This window comes from Lactuca sativa, chromosome 4 (assembly GCF_002870075.4).
Source record: "Lactuca sativa cultivar Salinas chromosome 4, Lsat_Salinas_v11, whole genome shotgun sequence".
Lineage (NCBI taxonomy): Eukaryota > Viridiplantae > Streptophyta > Magnoliopsida > Asterales > Asteraceae > Lactuca > Lactuca sativa.
In genome coordinates, this window is record NC_056626.2 from 224935421 (window position 1) to 224954913 (window position 19493).

Sequence of the window (19493 nt, forward strand, 5' to 3'; positions counted from 1 at the left end):
AGAACATTAGGATGAAAAGGATTGGTTTAGAAACGAAGTGTACCTCTGCGACATGTGGACCAAGCAGGAAACTCTTAACTCGGTATGAGAAGAGTAAGGTAGCTCAGTGAATAATGCGAATATAGCCTGATTGGGAAGGAATCCTCATAATGAGGAATCCATTAAGGCTTCGAAACACATTGAGTCGTGGAGGCCTAGGACAACATGCTGCAGCATGCTTCTAGGGACATCTAACTAGTACAAATTATCGAATGAATACCAATTCCTAAAGCTACAATGCAAGTTCCATCAAAAGAGTTCGATAGTAGGCTACAAAAAAACTTGTTAATCATTCAATAAAAACGAAAAAGTATTTTTGGATTTTTTTTGTTTGAGAAATTGAAACAACAAAAATAAGAAAATCGTTTTGGTATTTTTGATTTTGCAAATGAAATAAGAAAATAAGAAAATCTTTTTGGAATTTTTGTATTTGAAATGAAAGGGCAAAATTAAGAAAATCTTTTTGGTCTTTTTGTTTTTGAAAATAAAGAACTAGCAAAAGAAAATCTTTTTGGTCTTTTTGTTTTATAAAAGCAATAAAATGTTATCGAACAAATGAAGTAGGAACTATCGATATCACGAGTTGATAAGTCGATATAACAATTTTCCTTGGATAACGAAGTATATGCTGAATCATTCAGAGGACTATCGAATTCGAAACATGTCGAATGCTGAACCGTGAATAGTGACTTCTGATTCATTAAGCGAGTTGTCGGCTGCTCTTTTTATTACTTTATGATGACGAAGTGGGAAATGCACTCACTTCAAGCATGCCTAAACCTGAAAAAATCCTTAGAAAATATTTTTCATCCAAAGATTTAGTAAAGATATCAGCAAGTTGATCTATTGTTTTTACAAAATGGACCTCTATGTTTCCATCCTCGACATGATTTTTGATAAAATGATATCGAAGTGCGATATGTTTGGTCTTCGAATGTTGCACCAAATTATGGTAGATGCGTATGGCACTTTGTGAATCGCAATACAATATAATTTTCTTCATTTTGATTGCATAATCACAAAGTTGGATTTGTATCCAAATGATTTGAGAAGTGGAAGCTGCAACAACAACACATTCTGCTTCTACTATGGAAATCGAAACACAAGTTTCCTTCTTCGATTTCCAGCTTACAAGCTTCCCATCCAAAATTTGACATCCACCAGAAGTGCTTTTCCTGTCGAGTTGACAACCACCCAGATCAGCATCTGAAAATGCTTGTACGAAGAAACCAGTCTTTGAAGGGTACCATAAACCCAATGATACTGTCCCTTTGAGATATCAAAATATATAATTTACAACTGTCATATGAGGTTTTCTGGGATTTAATTGACACCTGGCACAATTACAAACAACAAAAATTATATCAGGTCGACTTGTAGTTAAGTAAAGTAATGAACCGATCATACTCCTGTATAATGTAATGTCAACAACATGCTTGTCCAACGAAGGGCCTAAGTGTGTGCCAGCATCCTTCGATACTCGTAATTTTGAACTATTGGTCATTCCAAAATTTTCAAGTAGATTGCGAGAATACTTCTCTTGATTTATGAAAATACCATCTCTACTTTGACGAATGTTTAATTCCAGAAAATTATTAATCTTCCCCTCATACTCATTCTGAACCGAGTTTTCATTATATTTTCAAACTCCGTAGTCAAAGCAGGGTCAGTCGAACCAAAAATAATATAATCTACATTAAATTAAACAAGAATCAAATGATCCCCAACTTTCTTTCGAAAGAGAGTAGGATCAACTAAACCTTGTTTAAATTTAGACAACTTCAAACTAGGTTAGTGACAAATACAAACTCATATGGACTGAACTTATTAAACCTTAATTTCTTGCCACCTGGCAGCAAAAGGGCCTACCATTGCTTCCTAGGTTGTTATGCAAACAAATGAGAACTCATAGAACTCACATGCATAATCAACTTTAACTGGAATGGGCACAGAAACAAGAATATGTCAACACGATAGATTACAAACCTCAAGTCCTGTGCTAGTGATAAACAATAAGTTTTATTCTTGATTAGTTCTTGAAACTTGTCAAGATCTTTAAGACTCCCACTGACCTTTTGATATATAATACTCTCTTGTCAAGAACCATTCCTTGACAAACAAATAATTCAAGAGTTAGTGCGGATCCTTATCAAGATAAATAGTTCACACAATTGGTCTTAGTTGGTCTTTGTCTTATCCAAGACATCACAACTTACCAATTTGAAATGTACAAGAGTAAGAAACATCTTACTCCACATTTGATGAGTGTTAAAACCTTCTTATGGTTATGTCACTCAAGGCACAATCTTGGAGTGCAACTCTAAGACTTGATTTTGGAACCAAGTATGATTCATCTTCTAGATTTAACCATTCCAACAATTCACGATTCCTCTTCTTAGCCATACAAATGCACTAAGATGTCCTTAGAGGATCAATTGTGATAAGGTTTCATAATCACTAAGATGATCATAAAACACGATACTCAAGTACTCTCCCATCTTTTCAAATTGGAGAAACTTTTATCTTTCTGCCTAATTTGATTCTTCTTATTCATCCTTCCATGCATTGAAATCTTTCCAATGTTTCAGAATTATACTTAAACTTGTAAACATAACCATATTTACTAAAATTTAGTAAATCGTGACAAATAGTCTTATCGAACTTTGTGGTGGACCTGACCAATGTACAACCAAGTGTACCTGTTCCCCTAGTCCTTCACTTGACTCACATAAAGTGTACCTATTCCCCTAGTCCTTCACTTGACTCACATATACATGTCAACAAGGAATTAGTCTTAATTTCCCAAAAACGAAAATTCTCATTCAACATACAAAACAAGTTGCATGATTCCAAGTTTCTATCCAATTGAAACTTGGGTGATGAGAATCTTTCCTTATTTTGTAAATTTTGACTCTACCACAAACGAAAGAATAAAGTTCATTTTTTAATATTGCTATCAATGGAAACATATAAACAACAATTTTCACAAAAGCCATCGTAAGGATACTTAAAATAAAATAAAATCAAAAATTTTATTTTATTTATAAAATTGCGGAAAATATTTTCCTCACAATGCAATTACATATGAAAACTATGTTACAAAACATTTCCTAAGCAATCTATCATAACTCCTAAGCAACAACTCAAAAACTCGATCTGCGACCAGATTCAACTTGCTCTTCCTTTAAGCTTCCTCTCTTTTCTTTGATTCTACAAAGCATCAAAATGTAATTACATTACATCATGCATTACGAATCTCCAAATAGGAACTTAACAGAGTTAGGCAGTAGACTTACCAGAAGCAGAGTCAAACTTTTTGATTCTATCTTCTGTCAGATCTTTTAGGTAGTTAGGGAAACTTTGCTTCCAATGTCCCTTCAAATGGCAGTAGAAACAAACGGCTTCTTTTGCATTGGCACATGAGACAATCTCAGAATTAGCCTTTCTCTTTACCACTTGGTCAACCGAGTTGACTATGGCCGATCCCTTTCCATTGGGAAGAGAAATCTTTTCTAGACTTCCAATGTTACCATTGTCAATCCCCATGGAAGTTTGAGAAGTAGATCTTCCAATCAAATTTTCTTTTTCAGTGCGCCAAATCATTGCTGATTCTGCAGCAACAAGCAAATAGGTAAGATCAATAAGGGTCATGTCGTGCTCTGTCACATAGTAGTCTTAATGAACTCACTATATGACTCAGGAAGTGACTGAAGAACCCAATCAACAACCAACTTCATCGAGACTTCGACACCCAACTCTCCCAGCCTATCGATGTGTGACTTCATATTCGAGACATGTCCACACATAGACCTTCCATCTTTGTGTTTGCTATACAATAGGGCTTCAGTAACCTTGAACTTGTGGGATAGAGAGAATAATTAGAGGAGGTGGAGGAAGTGAAGTATGATATTATGGAATATCATCTTCAGGAGGAAAGCTTGTTCCAAAAGATTTGGGAAGACCATAGTTGTCTGAACTAGACATCTACACGGGAGAAATTCAATTTAGTTGATTTAAGTCCTTAATATAACACCCAAATGAAATATTAAGGCTAGGACCTAACACAATATTTTACGATTGAAAGAGGGATGCTGTAATCCAATTGAAGAATATTTGAAGGTAGGTTAATGACAATTTACCAATTTCCACCATGAAAAATGAAATTGAATATTAAGTTTTAAATGGATTGAAACTCCTAGATCCTTTGAGATTCACTAAACTCTTCAATGGCATGTTTAAATCTTGATTGTGCCCTTCAAGTTTATGATTGGGATGTCGAGGATCACAAACAAAGTGTGAATAACCATGCAAAGTAGCTTGGTATGCCCAATGTTACAAACCACCAAATCAATGTGACATTTAACCACACACGCTCCATTGATCTATGATTAACATCAAGCTACCCTTTGCCATGCACTATTAGTCCCATATTAGTGTGCCGGTTAACCACACACGCTCCACTAATGACTTAACAAGGTGCAAAGTGCAATTTCATGGATTAGCACAATTTTCACATTTTTCCTAAAGTAACTAAGATTGGGAATTTAATAAAAGCTTAGTTACTTTATAATTATCATTATACTTATAATGAGAACTAATGTCATGTCAAACCTGTTCGGCTAACGACCTTCCACTAGTCAAGGAAGCGGTGGGTGAGAGTAGACACCCATTAAACCATCATTTTATAAGAAGTAACCTTATACCCCTCTTATAGACCGACTTTGTGAATGAGGCCTACTAACGGTAAGACCGAATTTTTACTTATACATATAACATATTAAACCTTTAATAGTATAAGGGTGTATTTTAAACTTTTAAAATACTAAGTGGTTTTATCTATTAATTAAACTATACTCTTAATTTAATTAAACTTAAACCATGTCATTATGGAATTATTAATTCTCTTTTAATTAAACACTTTAATTAATTATTAGTAAAGTACATAAAGATGCAATATGAATTATTCAAAACATCAAGAAGATAAAACAAAATTAAAACTATTTAATTTATTATTAAGTTATGAACCCATGAGTTACACTTTTGAAAACTTTTCAAATAACTTTAGTTTTAGAATTCAATGTGTCATAAAAAAAACTTTTCAAATTCCAAAACTTGAGGGCAAGTTTTGTAGCTCTTGAAAACTTTTAGAATTCCATAAAAAAGACTTTCCGAGTTCCATAACATAAGGGCAAGTTATGAAACTCTTCAAAGCCATTTATAACAAATTTTGTAACCTTTGAAGACTCTTGGAATTCATCACTTAAAGAGTTAATGAATTAGACTTTTCACGTCCAAAACTTATGGAAGTTTCAAAACTCTTAAGATCATAACTTTTAAACAAGACTTTTGAGTTCCAAATATTTATGACAAAATTTGTAACTCCTTAAAAACATTTAGATAAAATTTTTTAAAAAAATAAAATAATCATATCATTCAATCTTTTAATAAATTGAACTAATTCAACTCTTGTAGTAAAATGACTCAAATTTTACAAATAATTAGTTTTTCATAAAATCAAGTAATTATCTTAAGATTTGACAAAACTCATGTTTTTTTTTTTAACTTTGAAAATCAAACATTTGCATCAAATATAATAGAAAACAACCCATGACTCTGATACCACTGTTAGGGTTTTAGTATACTACAACATCCTATGGTGCACATACAACCCTAAATGCTTTGGATTTATGTTTTCTCTATTATACATGTAATAATGTTTCCAAAGCATTAAGCCTATAACTAGCATGAAATTAACATAAACAACATAGAAATGAGTTATAGAATTACCTCTTTCTTTTGGCTTGTAGTTTTGGCCTTTAAGAACTTAGCACCAATAGTGTGAATGCCTTAAATGGAATCACAACATACCTTTGGACAAAGGATGAATTTTGAGAGAGTATGGTGCACATAAATTGGTTAAGGCTCTCTAAGAACACTCTAGTGCGAATTTCACCAACTAAGGGTCTTCTTACATAGTGTGGCACAACTAGGGTTACACCATGAAAACTCTAATGTGCATGACTTTCCACATTCCTTAGGCTCCATGGGTTTTAACCTCCATGGAGTATCCATGGGTCACCACATGGGTTTTGCCCAACCTAAAGAACTATGGATCATAAGCCCACTTTATAAGAATGAATGATTTACACACTCAATCCCCACATATTTTATTAGTCTCTTTTGATCACAAAATTAATTCCAAATTAGTTCTTGATCAATACCAATTAAATCATATGATTTCATATTAATATATTAAAACCTATAATATATTAATAAATCATAAATAACCTCTTCTCAAAAGTCCATCCTATCAAATTGTCCTGGTGATATGCAATCCAAATGGACCATGCTACTCTCGGGTTAAGTACATACCAATTATAGTTATGGAGTTAGACACTAATCCAACAGTTAAGACATCAGTAGGGACCAAATCTGAGACATTAACGTGACGGCTAAATCGATTAAGTATTTAATGGTGAAGAGTGATCAACCGCGTCTTACCCTGGGCGTACCCAGCTCGTACGCTGCACGCACTGGCCTCGAAGGAAGAATGTTGGGTGTAAGCCTGAGTAGGCCGAGCCTACTCATCAGCCTTGACTTTTTTTTTTTTACTTTTGCATTCTGGGCTATACTTGGACTTTTAGAGTTTGGGCATTGTTAGGCCATTACTAGGCTATGGGCCTTCTTGGATTTAGGCCTATGATGGGTCTTAGGCCTATTTAGGAGGTTGGGCCATATTGGGCTTTGGGTGTCATTTAGGAATTTGGGGTTTTGGAGCAAATGGATTGGGCCTTGGTTTTGGGACCAGTAAGAAAAAGGTAAAATGGTCTTTTATTATAGATGTCAGACAAGTGATCTAGATTCTTGATTATGTTTTAAGAACCAATTATTAATTGTATACTATTAATGATGTTAGCATGGGGATTTTTCTGGATCAATAATCCGAGCTTTATCTGAGATATTCACCAGCTTGAGGTGAGTTTCCTCATTGTGTTTAATGGGTCGAAGGCACTAATATCGGCCCATGATTTGTTATGATTCGGATGCTAGCTGTCTGTGTGACTCTTGCATGTATTGTATGTGATATGTATACCGGGCGTGGACCGATGCCTGGTAGGGCCTGATGACTATATTATATGTGATTTATCTTTATGATTCTTGCATGTGTTTATTTTTTTGTATGTATACCGGGCAGGACCTGATGCCAGGCCAGGCCTGATGAATGTGATGAGGCGAGGCCCATCTCATGTTACTGACAGTTCTATTCCGAGCAGGGCTCAGTGCTGGACGCGGCCCGATGTAGGGCAGCACCCATTATATGTTTGATATGTATGGTATGTGGTGTTTTGGGGAACTCACTAAGCTTCGTGTTTACTATTTTCAGTTTATGTTTCAGGTACTTTTAGATCCAAGGGGAAGAGCTCGGGGAATTTGTTACTGGTGTATAGGATGTTGTTATGTGATAGTGATTGTAGATCTGCTTGTAAGTATGTTGACAAATTATATGCTTATTTGTTACCGGTCATTATCTGTTATGTATATGTTGACATTGTATCATTGGATTGAGGCGATGCTTCTTTGTGCGGAGGCCAACAAACCTAGGAGCAAGTCATACATAAGACGTGGGCCCAAGAGGCATGCCAGAATTATGTTGTGCGCTCGGGGGTAAGACAGGCATGAGCTTTGGGCTAGTAAGATAGCCAAAATCATGTTGTGTACTTAGGTTGGGGGGGAGGTAATCCAGTCTATTAGTTGTGGACCCAATATGCATTTTTTATATGTTGTGTGGTGGTAATTTAGGGGAACTCACTAAGCTTTGGCTTACAGTTTCCGTTTATTGTTTCAGGTACTATAGATAACTGTGGCAAGCCGAAGGCATGATTGCACACGTCGTTCGATGATATGTCTTTAGAGAATTTATGATACACCGATCCTGGAGATATTTTTGTTTGATATTTGATTTTGATATGGGATTTGGTGTGAAAACAATGGTTTCTCTTAATTTAAAAATTAAATTTTTTATCGTGATTTTAGGATGTTACAAGTTGGTATGAGAGCCCTGGTTTGAGAGAATTGGATGAGCATTCATGTGCATGCAGACCGAAACTAAGGATCTCTGAAAGTTTTCAAATTATTTATCTTAAATTATTTATCTTAAAAAGGATTGTTTTCAAAAGTAACCCAGGAACGATGAGATGTGTACAATTAGTCGGAGCAAGAACGTATACGCCAAGTTACCACACTGTTAGTTGTTATGATATAATAGAACTGCGTGCTAGTGGTAGGCTAGGGATCTTCAGGAATTGCATGATATAATTGCCTGATAGCCTAGGATGACTTCATATAAGCTAGATGGAATTGACATCATTACTGTAGTTGCTTAGTGTATGCATAATAGTTGTACATGACTAAGATTTTATAGCATGAGTATGTTTGGTTTAAACTTATATCATGTTCCTTGTTTGGTTGTGGGCTTAGGGTCGAATAAGATATCCGACTGTCTATAGGATCCAACGTTATGTATGGTTAGCATGCACGTGTGGCTACAGGGTTGGTGGAAGTTTCATGAGTGAGTATGTATGAGAGTAGTAGGTCAGATAAGGAATGATTAGCCATTCTTGATAGAGTGAGGATAGGATGTTTGCGTATACTGGTTGTTGTATTTGTTTTGGGCAGTTCGTGATGATCCTTTGAGAAAAATATGGGTAGATGTGGAATGTAGTATAAGCTTGTACTACTGGAAACACAAGACCCATACGCATTGTAGGGAATCACAAATCCCAAGGGTTTCATCTTTCTAGGATGGTTATGATGGTGTGAATTGTGATACTTCTGATATATTCTGGTGTAATTTTCAGTATGGTATTCACGAGGGGACCAAGTTCTAGATCTGGAGTGAGTCGCCGAGATGGTCCAGGGTTAACTGATGATCAAATACGAGAGATGATTATCACTGACATGGGTACTGCTGTCCGAAGGTTTATTCCCTAGTTGTTCGGGTCTATCAAGACCGCCATGATTGAGCTGTTCGACAATCGCTACACTACAGTGTCTGAGGTTGTTGTTGTTACAGCTACCACGACTGTTGCTGTCATGGGGGTTCGAGGGGAGAGAGCTTTCCAGTGTCGGGACTTTGATAATACGAAGCCCCCAGAGTTTGATGAGGTCAGGGACCCGATTGTAGAGATGAGGTGGCTATCTAATGTGGAGGTTGTTTCTTCACATGTTCTTTTCCTGCTGGCCAAAAGGTCAAGTGTGATCTGAACCTTCTCTGGTTGGGCGCGAAGGATTGGTGGAGATTGGTGACTGGCTCGTACACTCCTGAAAAGAGGGCTTCGGTGACTTAGGAGCATTTCTCATAGATGTTCTGTACGAGGTGTATGCCCCTAGTGGAGAGGGAGAGATTGGCACAAGAGTATCTGGATCTGAGACAGACTATTGAGATGGTAACGGAGGTCACCAAGATGTTTACTAAGACGGCTCTTTTCTACTGTAAGTTTTCTGCTTCGGAGCAGGCTTGGATACTCGGTACTTGAGAATGCTCAAGATGAAAATTTGGCAGTTCGTTTCCAACCAACGTTATGGTACCCTCACTGAGCTTCAGGATGTCGTGAGGAGGTGGAATAATAAGATAGAGATTCAAACGAGAGAGTTAAGGCAGGATCCTTTTCAGTCACAACCTATAGCTCAGCGGTTCAAGCCCGCTGATTCGAGATCTGGGGGATAGAGGGGCCGCACTTGTGGCAAGTGTGGCAAGGTTCATGAAGGTGTTTGTTGATCATCATTTGGATGCCAGAAATATGGCAAGGAGGGGAATTATGCCAAGGATTGCCATCAGCAGGGCTTGCCTATGAGTCCCAGGATTTGTTACCACTATGATTAGGTTGGCCATGTGAAGGACAATTGTCCCTTGCTCCCCGTGAGGCCGGTGCAGGATCCAGTACCGACTAATTTGAGGATTATAGATAGATGCCAGGGTAGGGCAGAGCCCTTGAGGGCTCGAGGTTGAGCTTTCTAGCTTACGATAGAGGAGGCTAGGGCGGCACCAAACCTTGTTACTGGTATGTTTCTATTGATTATTATGTCAAGATATTTATGTGTATGCTTATGATTGTATTCCTATTAGGTACTTTCTTAGTGAACTCCTTGCCTACTCTTATGTTATTTGAATAGGGTGAAAGTCGGTCTTTTGTATCTTAGTCTTTTAGTAGGGATTTTGATATGACTCTTGGAGATTTGGAGTGTCCGTTGTGGGGTTCTACTGCTAATGAACACATTATTTCTACAGCGAGCTTTTTCGTAGTTGTATTTTGGAGATCTTTGAGCAGGTTTGGTGCAATGATCGACTGCGAGGGTCAGCAGGTGATAGTTCGAACCCTAAGTAAGGGAGAACATGTTATTTATGGAGAGGGTATCAAGATTGGGTCAGCCTTTTGTTCTGCCGCCAGGGCTCGACAATATCTGCAGCATGGGTGTATGGGTTATCTTGCGTATGTGTTTGAAACCTAGGTTGGGAAGGAGGTTTTGGTTTCGGACATACATGTTGTTAGATATTTTGCTGATGTGTTCCTGGCGGAATTACCGGTGTGCCTCCTGAGTGGCATGTTGAGTTCATGATCGATTTGGTCCCACGCGCGACTTCGATTTCTAAGGCGCTGCACCAATTGGCACCAACTTAGATGCATGAATTGTCCTCATAGCTTCAGGAGCTGTTGGGCAAGTAGTTTATTAGGCCAAGCAGTTTGTCGTGGGGATCACCGATTTTGTTTGTCAAGAAGAAGGATGGTTCGTATTGGATGTGCATCGATTACTGGGAGTTGAACAAGTTGATGGTGAAGTACTGTTACCTACTTTTGTGAACCGATGACCTGTTTTATCAGTTGCAAGGTGAATCTTGGTTCTCCAAGATCGATTTGAGGTTGGGGTATCATCAGATGAGGGTTAAAGAGAAATATGTGGAGAAGACGTCATTTCGGACTCACTATGGACATTATGAGTCTGTGTTGATGCCGTTTGGGCTCACCAATGCGCCAGTGGCATTTATGTATTTGATGAACTGGGTATCCAGGCTGATGTTCGACGATCAATCATTGATTTTATTGATGATACCTTGGTGTATTCCAAGACCTGGGAGCAACATGAGGAGCACCTTTGAGATCTTTTGGGATTTTTGAGGTAGGAGCGGCTGTACACCAAATTCTCGAAGTGTGAGTTTTGGTTACGAGAGGTCCGATTCTTGGGACACCTCGTTAACCAGAATGGAATTTTGGTCGATTCGGCCAAGATTGAGGCGGTTATGAAGTGGGAGATCCCGAAGTCCCCATATGAGATCATGCTTTTCTTGGGTTTAGCAGGGTATTATCGGAGATTCATTCAGGATTTCTAAAAGATTGTTGTACTTGTCACTCGTTTGATGAGGAAGGATGTGGATTTCTGCTGGGGGCCTGAGCAACATGCTGCATTCTATACTTTGAGACAGAAGTTATTTGAGGCCCCAATGCTAACCTTCCCTGAGGGTGTTGAGGATTTTGTGATGCATCCATCGCCGGCCTAGGGGCAATTCTTATGCAGCGAGGGATGGTTATTGCTTGTGCTTCTCGGAAGCTGAAGCCACATGAGGTTCGTTATCTGACTCATGGTTTGGAGTTGGGAGTAATGGTTTTGCTCTCAAGATTAGGTGGCAATATTTGTATGGGATCCGATGTACTATCTACATGAATCACAAGAGTTTGATGTATCTCATGGATCAGCCAAATCTGAACATGAAACAATGACAGTGGCTTGACGTGGTCAAGGATTATGACTACAAAATTATATATCACACGAGGAAAGCAAATGTGGTCGCTGATACTCTGATCCATAATTCGACTAGTTTTGCTGTAGAGAGACTATGTATGAGGATTTCGATTAATTCGCCATTGTTGGATTTGATTATGGAGGCTCAGGCTGAGGGAGTCAAGAAGGAGAACTGGAAGCAAGAGCGAATCAGGGGAGAGATTGAAAGGTTTTCTACCGACAATCATGGATTATTGACCCGGTGTGGTTGGGTTTGGGTGCCAGATTTTGGTGGGATCAGGCAGACTATGTTGAAGGAGGCACACTAGTCCAAATTTTCGATACACTCTGGAGCCACCAAGATGTACCGAGATTTGCGACTTAATTATTGGTTGTCGTGCATGAAGGGGAGATAGCTTGGTATATCGAGAGGTTCTAGACCTGTTGGATGGTCAAGGCCGAGCACCAGAGGCCTCATGACAAGCTTCAACCTTTGGACGTTCCTATGTGGAAATGGGAACAGATCACTATGGACTTTACTGCAAAGTTGATTCAGACTTCTAAGGGGTTTGATGCGATTTGGGTGATAGTGGACTGTTTGACCAAGAGTGCCTACTTTCTATCCATTCCATGGTCATTAGTTCCCTTCTATGCATGATCTTGGATGTCTTAATGGGTCAAGAAGTTTGGGTTTTTGGTATTAGGCACTTAATAGCTATGCAAGACCATAAAGATGGAAACTTTATGGTTATGGACGACATTTGAGGGCTAGATCTGGAATTTAAACGAAAGATCTTAATGGATTAAGCTCTTAACAGATGGGAAGGAATATAGTCACGTATGTTGGGCATACCAAATGGTACATTGCGCGTACGCAGTCAACACCCCGGTTCTGGTCAAGCTTGAGTACACCCTACGTACATGCTAAGTATGCTCAACATACTCAGCTGAGTTGACTCGGTTGAATTTTAAACTTGGACCGGTTGACCAAGTTTGACCTAAGGGTATTTTAATTATAAGTTAAGTTTGGTCATGTTCCAATGAATTGGTGACTGGTTTAGTTAGTATTCAGAGTTGTGTCCTGTATAACGATCTTTTCAAACCGAGAGGTGAGTTTTTCCTCATTGTACGTGGGGGTCGAAGGCACTAATGTTGGGCCACTATGTTATGTATCCTAGTTTAGAGGATGTATCTATTTGTACTAAACTATTAGAATTATATCCTGGTGCATAGGATCTTGTTATGTGATAGTGATCTGTAAATTTGCCTGTGAGTCTGTTAACTGGTTATATGCTTATATCTTACTGGCTATTATTTGTTAGGTGCATGTCAGCATTGTATGGTTGGGTTGAGGCGATTGCTTCTTTGTGCAGAAGCCAACAAACTTGGGAGCAAGCCATACATAAGCTGTGGGCCCGAGAGGCATGCCAAATTTATGATGTGTTCTTGGGATTAAGCCAGCTCATAGATGTGGGCCGGTAGGCAAGCCAGACTCATGATATGGACTCGGGAGGAGGGGGTAATCCAGTCTGTTAGTTGTGGACCCAATATGGATGTTGTTATATGTTGTGTACTGGTACTTTGGGGATCTCAGTAAGCTTTGGCTTACAGTTTCAGTTTATTGTTTCAGGTATTTTAGATGACCGTGGCAGGGCGAAGGGGTGATCATACACATTCTTCGATGATATGTCTTTGGAGATTTTATGACATACTGATCTTGGGGATATTTGATTTTGATATGGGTTTTGGTGTGAAAACAATGGTTTCTCTTAATTTAAAAATGAAAATTTTTATCGTGATTTTGGGATGTTACAAAGTAATTTCTTAATTAATATTTCTTTTGAAAAAAATGCATGTACAAGTGCATGATTTAGAAGAACTACCTAGATGAGTGTGAAGTTTTGCCACTTCAGAAAGATTGGGCTAGTCTTTTATGCACTCATGAATATATAAGGCACATGGCTTGTAATAATGTAAAGCAGGAAACATTAGCATTTTTGTAAAACTTGTGTGTCTAATATCATCAATCGCATAATGAGTTGATGGGTTCAATCGTTAGAACACTAGATTCTCGAGTATTTGAAATGTGTATAAAAATTCAATCTTCGAGACATTAATTTTCATTTATACATGAGTTTGGTTTTGTTTTTTACTATTTAGTTAATCATAGATTACACTAAAATAGGGGATGAATGTTAGTGATTTTAGTGCCATCAATATTTTGGTGTAGTCATGATTCTATTTTAGACAAGTCGGGTACCTTTTTTGGTTATATTCCGAGATAGGAGGTGTGGAGTGCAAACTTAGATAACTTATGAGGACTCGGGAACATAGGGTCTGGGGGCATCTCCCTCGTAGTGCTCTGAGGAGTATCCCCTTGGCAGAGTCTAGGGGCATTGGTTCTTTTTTAATGTTTCTTTTTTTTTCCCTATCCAAAAAGTCAAATTGTTTATCCTCATCGCTATAAACCAAATTTAAGTATTTGAATAAGAAACATTAAAAATTAGTTTATTGCAGTGGAGATAAGCTAAATAAACTATTTTTAAAAAGCTTTCTCCTTACTTAAAGCTTATAACTTATTTCTAATCAAAAAACTTTTTGCAAAAGCTTTTCTCACACCGCTATACTATAGTTTAATTTATCCAACCAACCCTCTAAGTTATAAAATGAGTGAGTTATAGATTTACTATTATTATTATTACATTTTTTTTTTGGAGAGTGCATCGGTTCTGAATATAACTTGAATGCTCTAAGGATTAAGGCACATGGAAATTAATGCAATATAAAGCTTAGATTTCGCGGATGATCGAGCATCATCCTTATTTTCATGGCTAGTAACGTGTATTTGTTATTTATTACATACAATTAAAATCAGAGAACCTCTATCTCATAATTTCCGGCAAACATCTCAAGATCATCTGGTTCAGAGTCAGTCGGCTCCAAGAAAAACCCTCCAATGGATCTTCCAGTTGTGGGGTCGTAAACGAGTGTCTCTGGTGGGGTAATGTCAGCTTCAGCCTTGTACATTTCCATTTGCTCTCCTTTCTCAATATTTGAATCGTTTTTTGCTGAAGTACGCGAGAAAGCAAGATGAACACCAGGGTTCCTTTCTGTAACAGAGCTGTTGAACATGATGGAGTTATTGATTCCTTGAATATTGCTATTAACGATCGCTTTCATTTCCTCATCTTCACTGGCTTTGGACTCTCTAGGCGATTTGTTACCTTTGGAGCCTCCTTCTCCATTAATAATGTCATCAAGCTTATATCCTCTTTGGATATCGATGGCTCCTTTTTTCTTTGTATCGGAACCTAAATGCATAGATGCTCCTTTGTTGTCACCAGCAAGTGTAATTACACTTGCAGGTTTTTCATCCATGGATTGCTTCGGATGGCTTGTTGCCATCTTATGAATGAACTTGGTAATGTCGTCTTTGATCTCTCTGTGTAAGGGAACCTGTGCTGCAACTTTTTGTTTCTGTTTTGGAGATATTGCTTCCATGGAATGTTGAGTATTCATGGATTTGGTTTGTGCCCCTTTCACTTCTGTCATCTCTTTGGGCTTTGCATCCGCACCATGAACATGATATGAATCCACCGGGAATTTTTCATTTGTTATTTCCGTAGACTTTTTGATTTCTTTTGTATCATCTGGTTTAGATGTCGACAAAGGGGGTTGGGCACCATGGTTAACCGAAACTTCTTGGACTGCAGTACGTCTGGTTATAGTCGGAGTTACCGGTGGTGGTGGTGATGGCGGCGGCTGTACATGAACTGGAGACGTTGGCTGAGAAATGGCTGGTGGTTGAGGTGGTTCACCGGAGGGAGAAGAGGGCTTTGACCGGACATGGGGTTGTGTGGCTAAACGAGATGGCGATAGTGGTGGTGATGGCGGCGGCTGTACATGAACCGGAGACATTGGCTGAGAAATGGCTCGTGTTTGAGGTGGTTCACCGGAGGGAGAAGAGGGCTTTGACCGGACATGGGGTTGTGTGGCTAAACGAGATGGCGATAGTGGTGGTGATGGCGGCGGCTGTACATGAACCGGAGACGTTGGCTGAGAAATGGCTCGTGTTTGTGGTGGTTCACCGGAGGGAGAAGAGGGCTTTGACCGGACATGAGTGGCCAAACGAGATGGCGATAATGGTTTAGAATCTGCTCGTGGTGGAGAAGCTGGCATACGTGATGGGGAAACCGGCGGGGAAGAATCTCGGTATTTGGTGGCTATACGAGATGGGGAAGAGGGTTGAGAGCCAGGTTTCGCCGGTGATGATGGTTGGGGAGGACTGGGTGGCCTGACAGACGGCGGCTTTTGAGGTGGAGTTGCCGGACCTGTGGTTTCAATGGTTCGTGACGTTGGGGTAGTACTAGTGGTTTGAGTTTCTTTTGTAGACCGAGTTGCAACAGGTTCAATAACTTTAGCAATTGGAGAATTGGGTACTGGTGACTTAACCTCAACAGGTGGCGATGGTGGTGGTGGTGGTGGCGGCGGCGGCGGTGCAACTGAAACTGGTTGCGATGGTGGTAGTGGCGTTGATGTCACTGAAACCGGTGAAGACGTTGACTGTGGTGTGGCTCGTGGTGGTGCTCTCCCGGCAGGCCGAAATGGCGGCTTTGGAGCAGAAGTGGATGCAACAGCGGTTTGCATGGTGGTGCGTGGTGGCTCTGGGGCAGTAGCAGGCGGTGTAGCTAGGGCTGGCTGTAGTAACCAAGGTAGCCGGAAACGAAAGCCTGAAGGTTTATTTTGAGCCATGGTTTTCCGATTAAGGAATCAAAGTTACTTAAAAAAAGATGGTTTCAGTTGTCACTTTCGATGTTATATCATAAAATGACGAGAAGATAATCACTATAAATACAAACTTGATACCTTAGAAACGCCATGAAAGTGACCTAAACATGCGTTTTAATTACTTTTACCCCTCTTGTGGGCAACTTTATGATGCTAAGCTTCCTCACCTAACAAGGCAATCAAAGTATATATACTTGCTTACAATTATCACCAACACGTACAGTTATGTAAAATGCAAAAAAGGTAAATGTCGTACAACGTTACAATGTTTTTTATTAAAAGCGGAAAGATGAATGTTCAGATTTGAAATCTGATAGCATATAAAGTATGAGAATCTTGAAATCCTTTTCTTTGGATTGTGGATTTAAGGAAAGAATACAAAAATAGTATTCCATCAAGCAATTGAAAAAAAAATGGAAAATGGCAACCCTACAAATATTTCCAAATTAAACCCATTTTCATGTATAGTTAAGATGCAATTATTTGCAAGAGCATTAAAAGCTTGTCAAGAAAGGCTTCGTATACCAGTTGTACAACAATTACACAAATACACCGATAATGCATTGATAGTAGAATCTCAAAAGGGTATGGAAAACACAACGGTGGCTGAAGTTTTAATGACAAAAGAAGATGGGAAAGTTGGATCATGGCTATGGTGCAAGACCGATGACACAGTGTATGATGCTGTGAAACATGTATGTAATTACCATTTTTAGCGCATTTCTTTTGTTATCCATTTGAATTTCATGGTTGATATTTTTGGTGATTTTTCAGATGGCTCAAAACAATATTGGATCTTTAGTCGTTTTAAAGCCAGGAGATGAACAAATGATTGCAGGAATCGTCACTGAAAGAGGTTAACTATTGCATATTTGCGTTACTTTAGATAAAAAAAAATGTTGCATGCATTTATTTTAGAACGATGAAGATGTAATATAAAGAGTTTTGTGTCCAGATTACCTGCAGAAGGTAATCGTCAAGGATAGATCGTCTAAATACACGAGAGTTGGCGAAATCATGACAGAACAGGTTAGCATATTTATATGATATTTTAGAGATTATTGACCATGAACTCATAATTGTTTGTTTTTACTTCAAAAGAACAAGCTCGTAACTGTGACATCTGATACAAACATTTATCAAGCAATGCGGCTAATGTCAGGTACACGACATTAATTAATTGTGCTTGTACTTTTTTAGCGGCATATGTTACACTAGATGAGATTTGGCAGGATTTTTAAAATTGTTTTTATTAACGAAGATGTCAAGGGCATTTTTTTTTTTTTTTTTTGCTTACATGAAAACACCGAGACTTGAGAGTAAATTAACAAATTATTATTATTGTCTGGTTGACATGAGTCTAATGTATGTCAAACATAGTACAACTTTTAATTTTGTGTCATGTCAAAAACTCTATGTGTGTTTTATAGATGTCAACGGAGACAAACGGAAAGGGGTTGCATCCCACACCCCACCACTGAAATTTTCCAATTCCCTTGCGGATTGATTTTTGGATATTTTTTATTGGGTTAAAAGAAGTATTTTTTTGGGTTTAAAGAAGCTATGTTTTGGATTAAAATACTTATTTATAAAATAATTTTACATGTTAAAAACAAAAAATGTTAACCCTTCTCAAAAACGTTATACTAAAAACTTAAAAGCATGTTTTATTTGTTGAATTTTGAAAGCTCAAAATCATTGTTATTATTTGTTATCTTTATATAATTAATATATATAAATATAGTATATATTAACGAGGCCACATGGGGTTGCGAGATGGGACGGGACTGCCCACCCCTGTCCCCGCCCCAAAATTAAAACGGGGGTTAACCTTGTCCCCGTTCCCACCCCCGATTTTTTAACAAATATCCCCATATGAGATTGGGGCCCTACGGGTTCGAGGTCCTTCGAAACTTTTTGACATCCTTAGTGTGTTTACAACAAAATGTTAAAATGAGATTAACAAGTTATTTTGATCACAGAAAACCAAATACGTCATGTCCCAGTCATAGACGGAAGGATAGTTGGGATGATTTCAATTGTTGATGTTGTACGAGCAGTGGTGGATCAACAAAGCAATGAAGTGAATAAACTCAATGAATTCATCAAAGGCGACTACTACTAGCTAGCATTTGTCATAACTAGTGTTTGTTTCTCTATTTTCCGTCAACCCGTGTATCATCTTTAAATTTTCACAAGGTGTTGGTTGTTCGATAATAATATATCAAGTTCAAACTATTATAAGATAATATGTGCTCTGATACTACTTGTTATAAAAATATCAATGCGGAACAACCATAAAGATAAAATAAAGCAACAAAGAAAACGATTTAATGTGGAAACCCGAAAGGGAAAAACCACTACGAGTGACACTCTTATTAAAGTGTTACATTGCTGATAAATCTTTAATGAGAGAGGATAGAAAAAAGAACGTCACTCCATGGGTTTCCCATGATAGATAGTTGATAATTGAGGGTTTTGATGGATTGCATGTAGCTAGTAACTATTAGCCGAGATTATCCTATTATCATAACAATATTATCTTTCCTATAATTTTGGGATATGAGTTTGTGAAGATATTCTGTACATATCCTATACCGAAAATAGTGTGACACATCATGTATTTATACTTTTATTATCAATGAAATATACAAGGGTTCATCATATCTGTTATCATGGTCTCAGAGCACACAATCTTCTAAACTACACCCTTTCTCAACCGTCGATCTTCTCCTCCTTCTTTCTATCGATCTTCTTCTCCAATGGATCCCAAAAATCACCTTACTATCATAATTACCAATATCTGAAACTTCATCATGTTTATTCTTAAAAGTGAGAACAATTGTTAGGTCTCGCATATTGTATAGTTGTGTCAAGTCTGTTTGTGAAAG

General features: G+C 38.2%; 2 protein-coding genes across 2 annotated transcripts; one reads left to right on the top strand and one right to left on the bottom strand.

Annotated features, from left to right (window-relative positions):
• Window positions 1-14570: 14570 nt before the first annotated feature.
• LOC111884992 (uncharacterized) lies at window positions 14571-16725 on the bottom strand. The gene has a single exon (XM_023881292.3). It carries the CDS (start codon window positions 16564-16566, stop codon window positions 14686-14688), a length of 1881 nt encoding a protein of 626 aa, XP_023737060.2. The 5' UTR covers window positions 16567-16725; the 3' UTR covers window positions 14571-14685.
• Window positions 16726-17000: 275 nt separating this feature from the next.
• On the top strand, window positions 17001-18851 carry LOC111884993 (CBS domain-containing protein CBSX3, mitochondrial). The gene is made up of 5 exons (XM_023881295.1): window positions 17001-17297; window positions 17377-17458; window positions 17558-17631; window positions 17704-17764; window positions 18585-18851. The coding sequence occupies exons 1-5, from the start codon at window positions 17016-17018 to the stop codon at window positions 18725-18727; spliced, it is 642 nt and encodes a 213-aa protein (XP_023737063.1). The 5' UTR covers window positions 17001-17015; the 3' UTR covers window positions 18728-18851.
• Window positions 18852-19493: the final 642 nt, after the last annotated feature.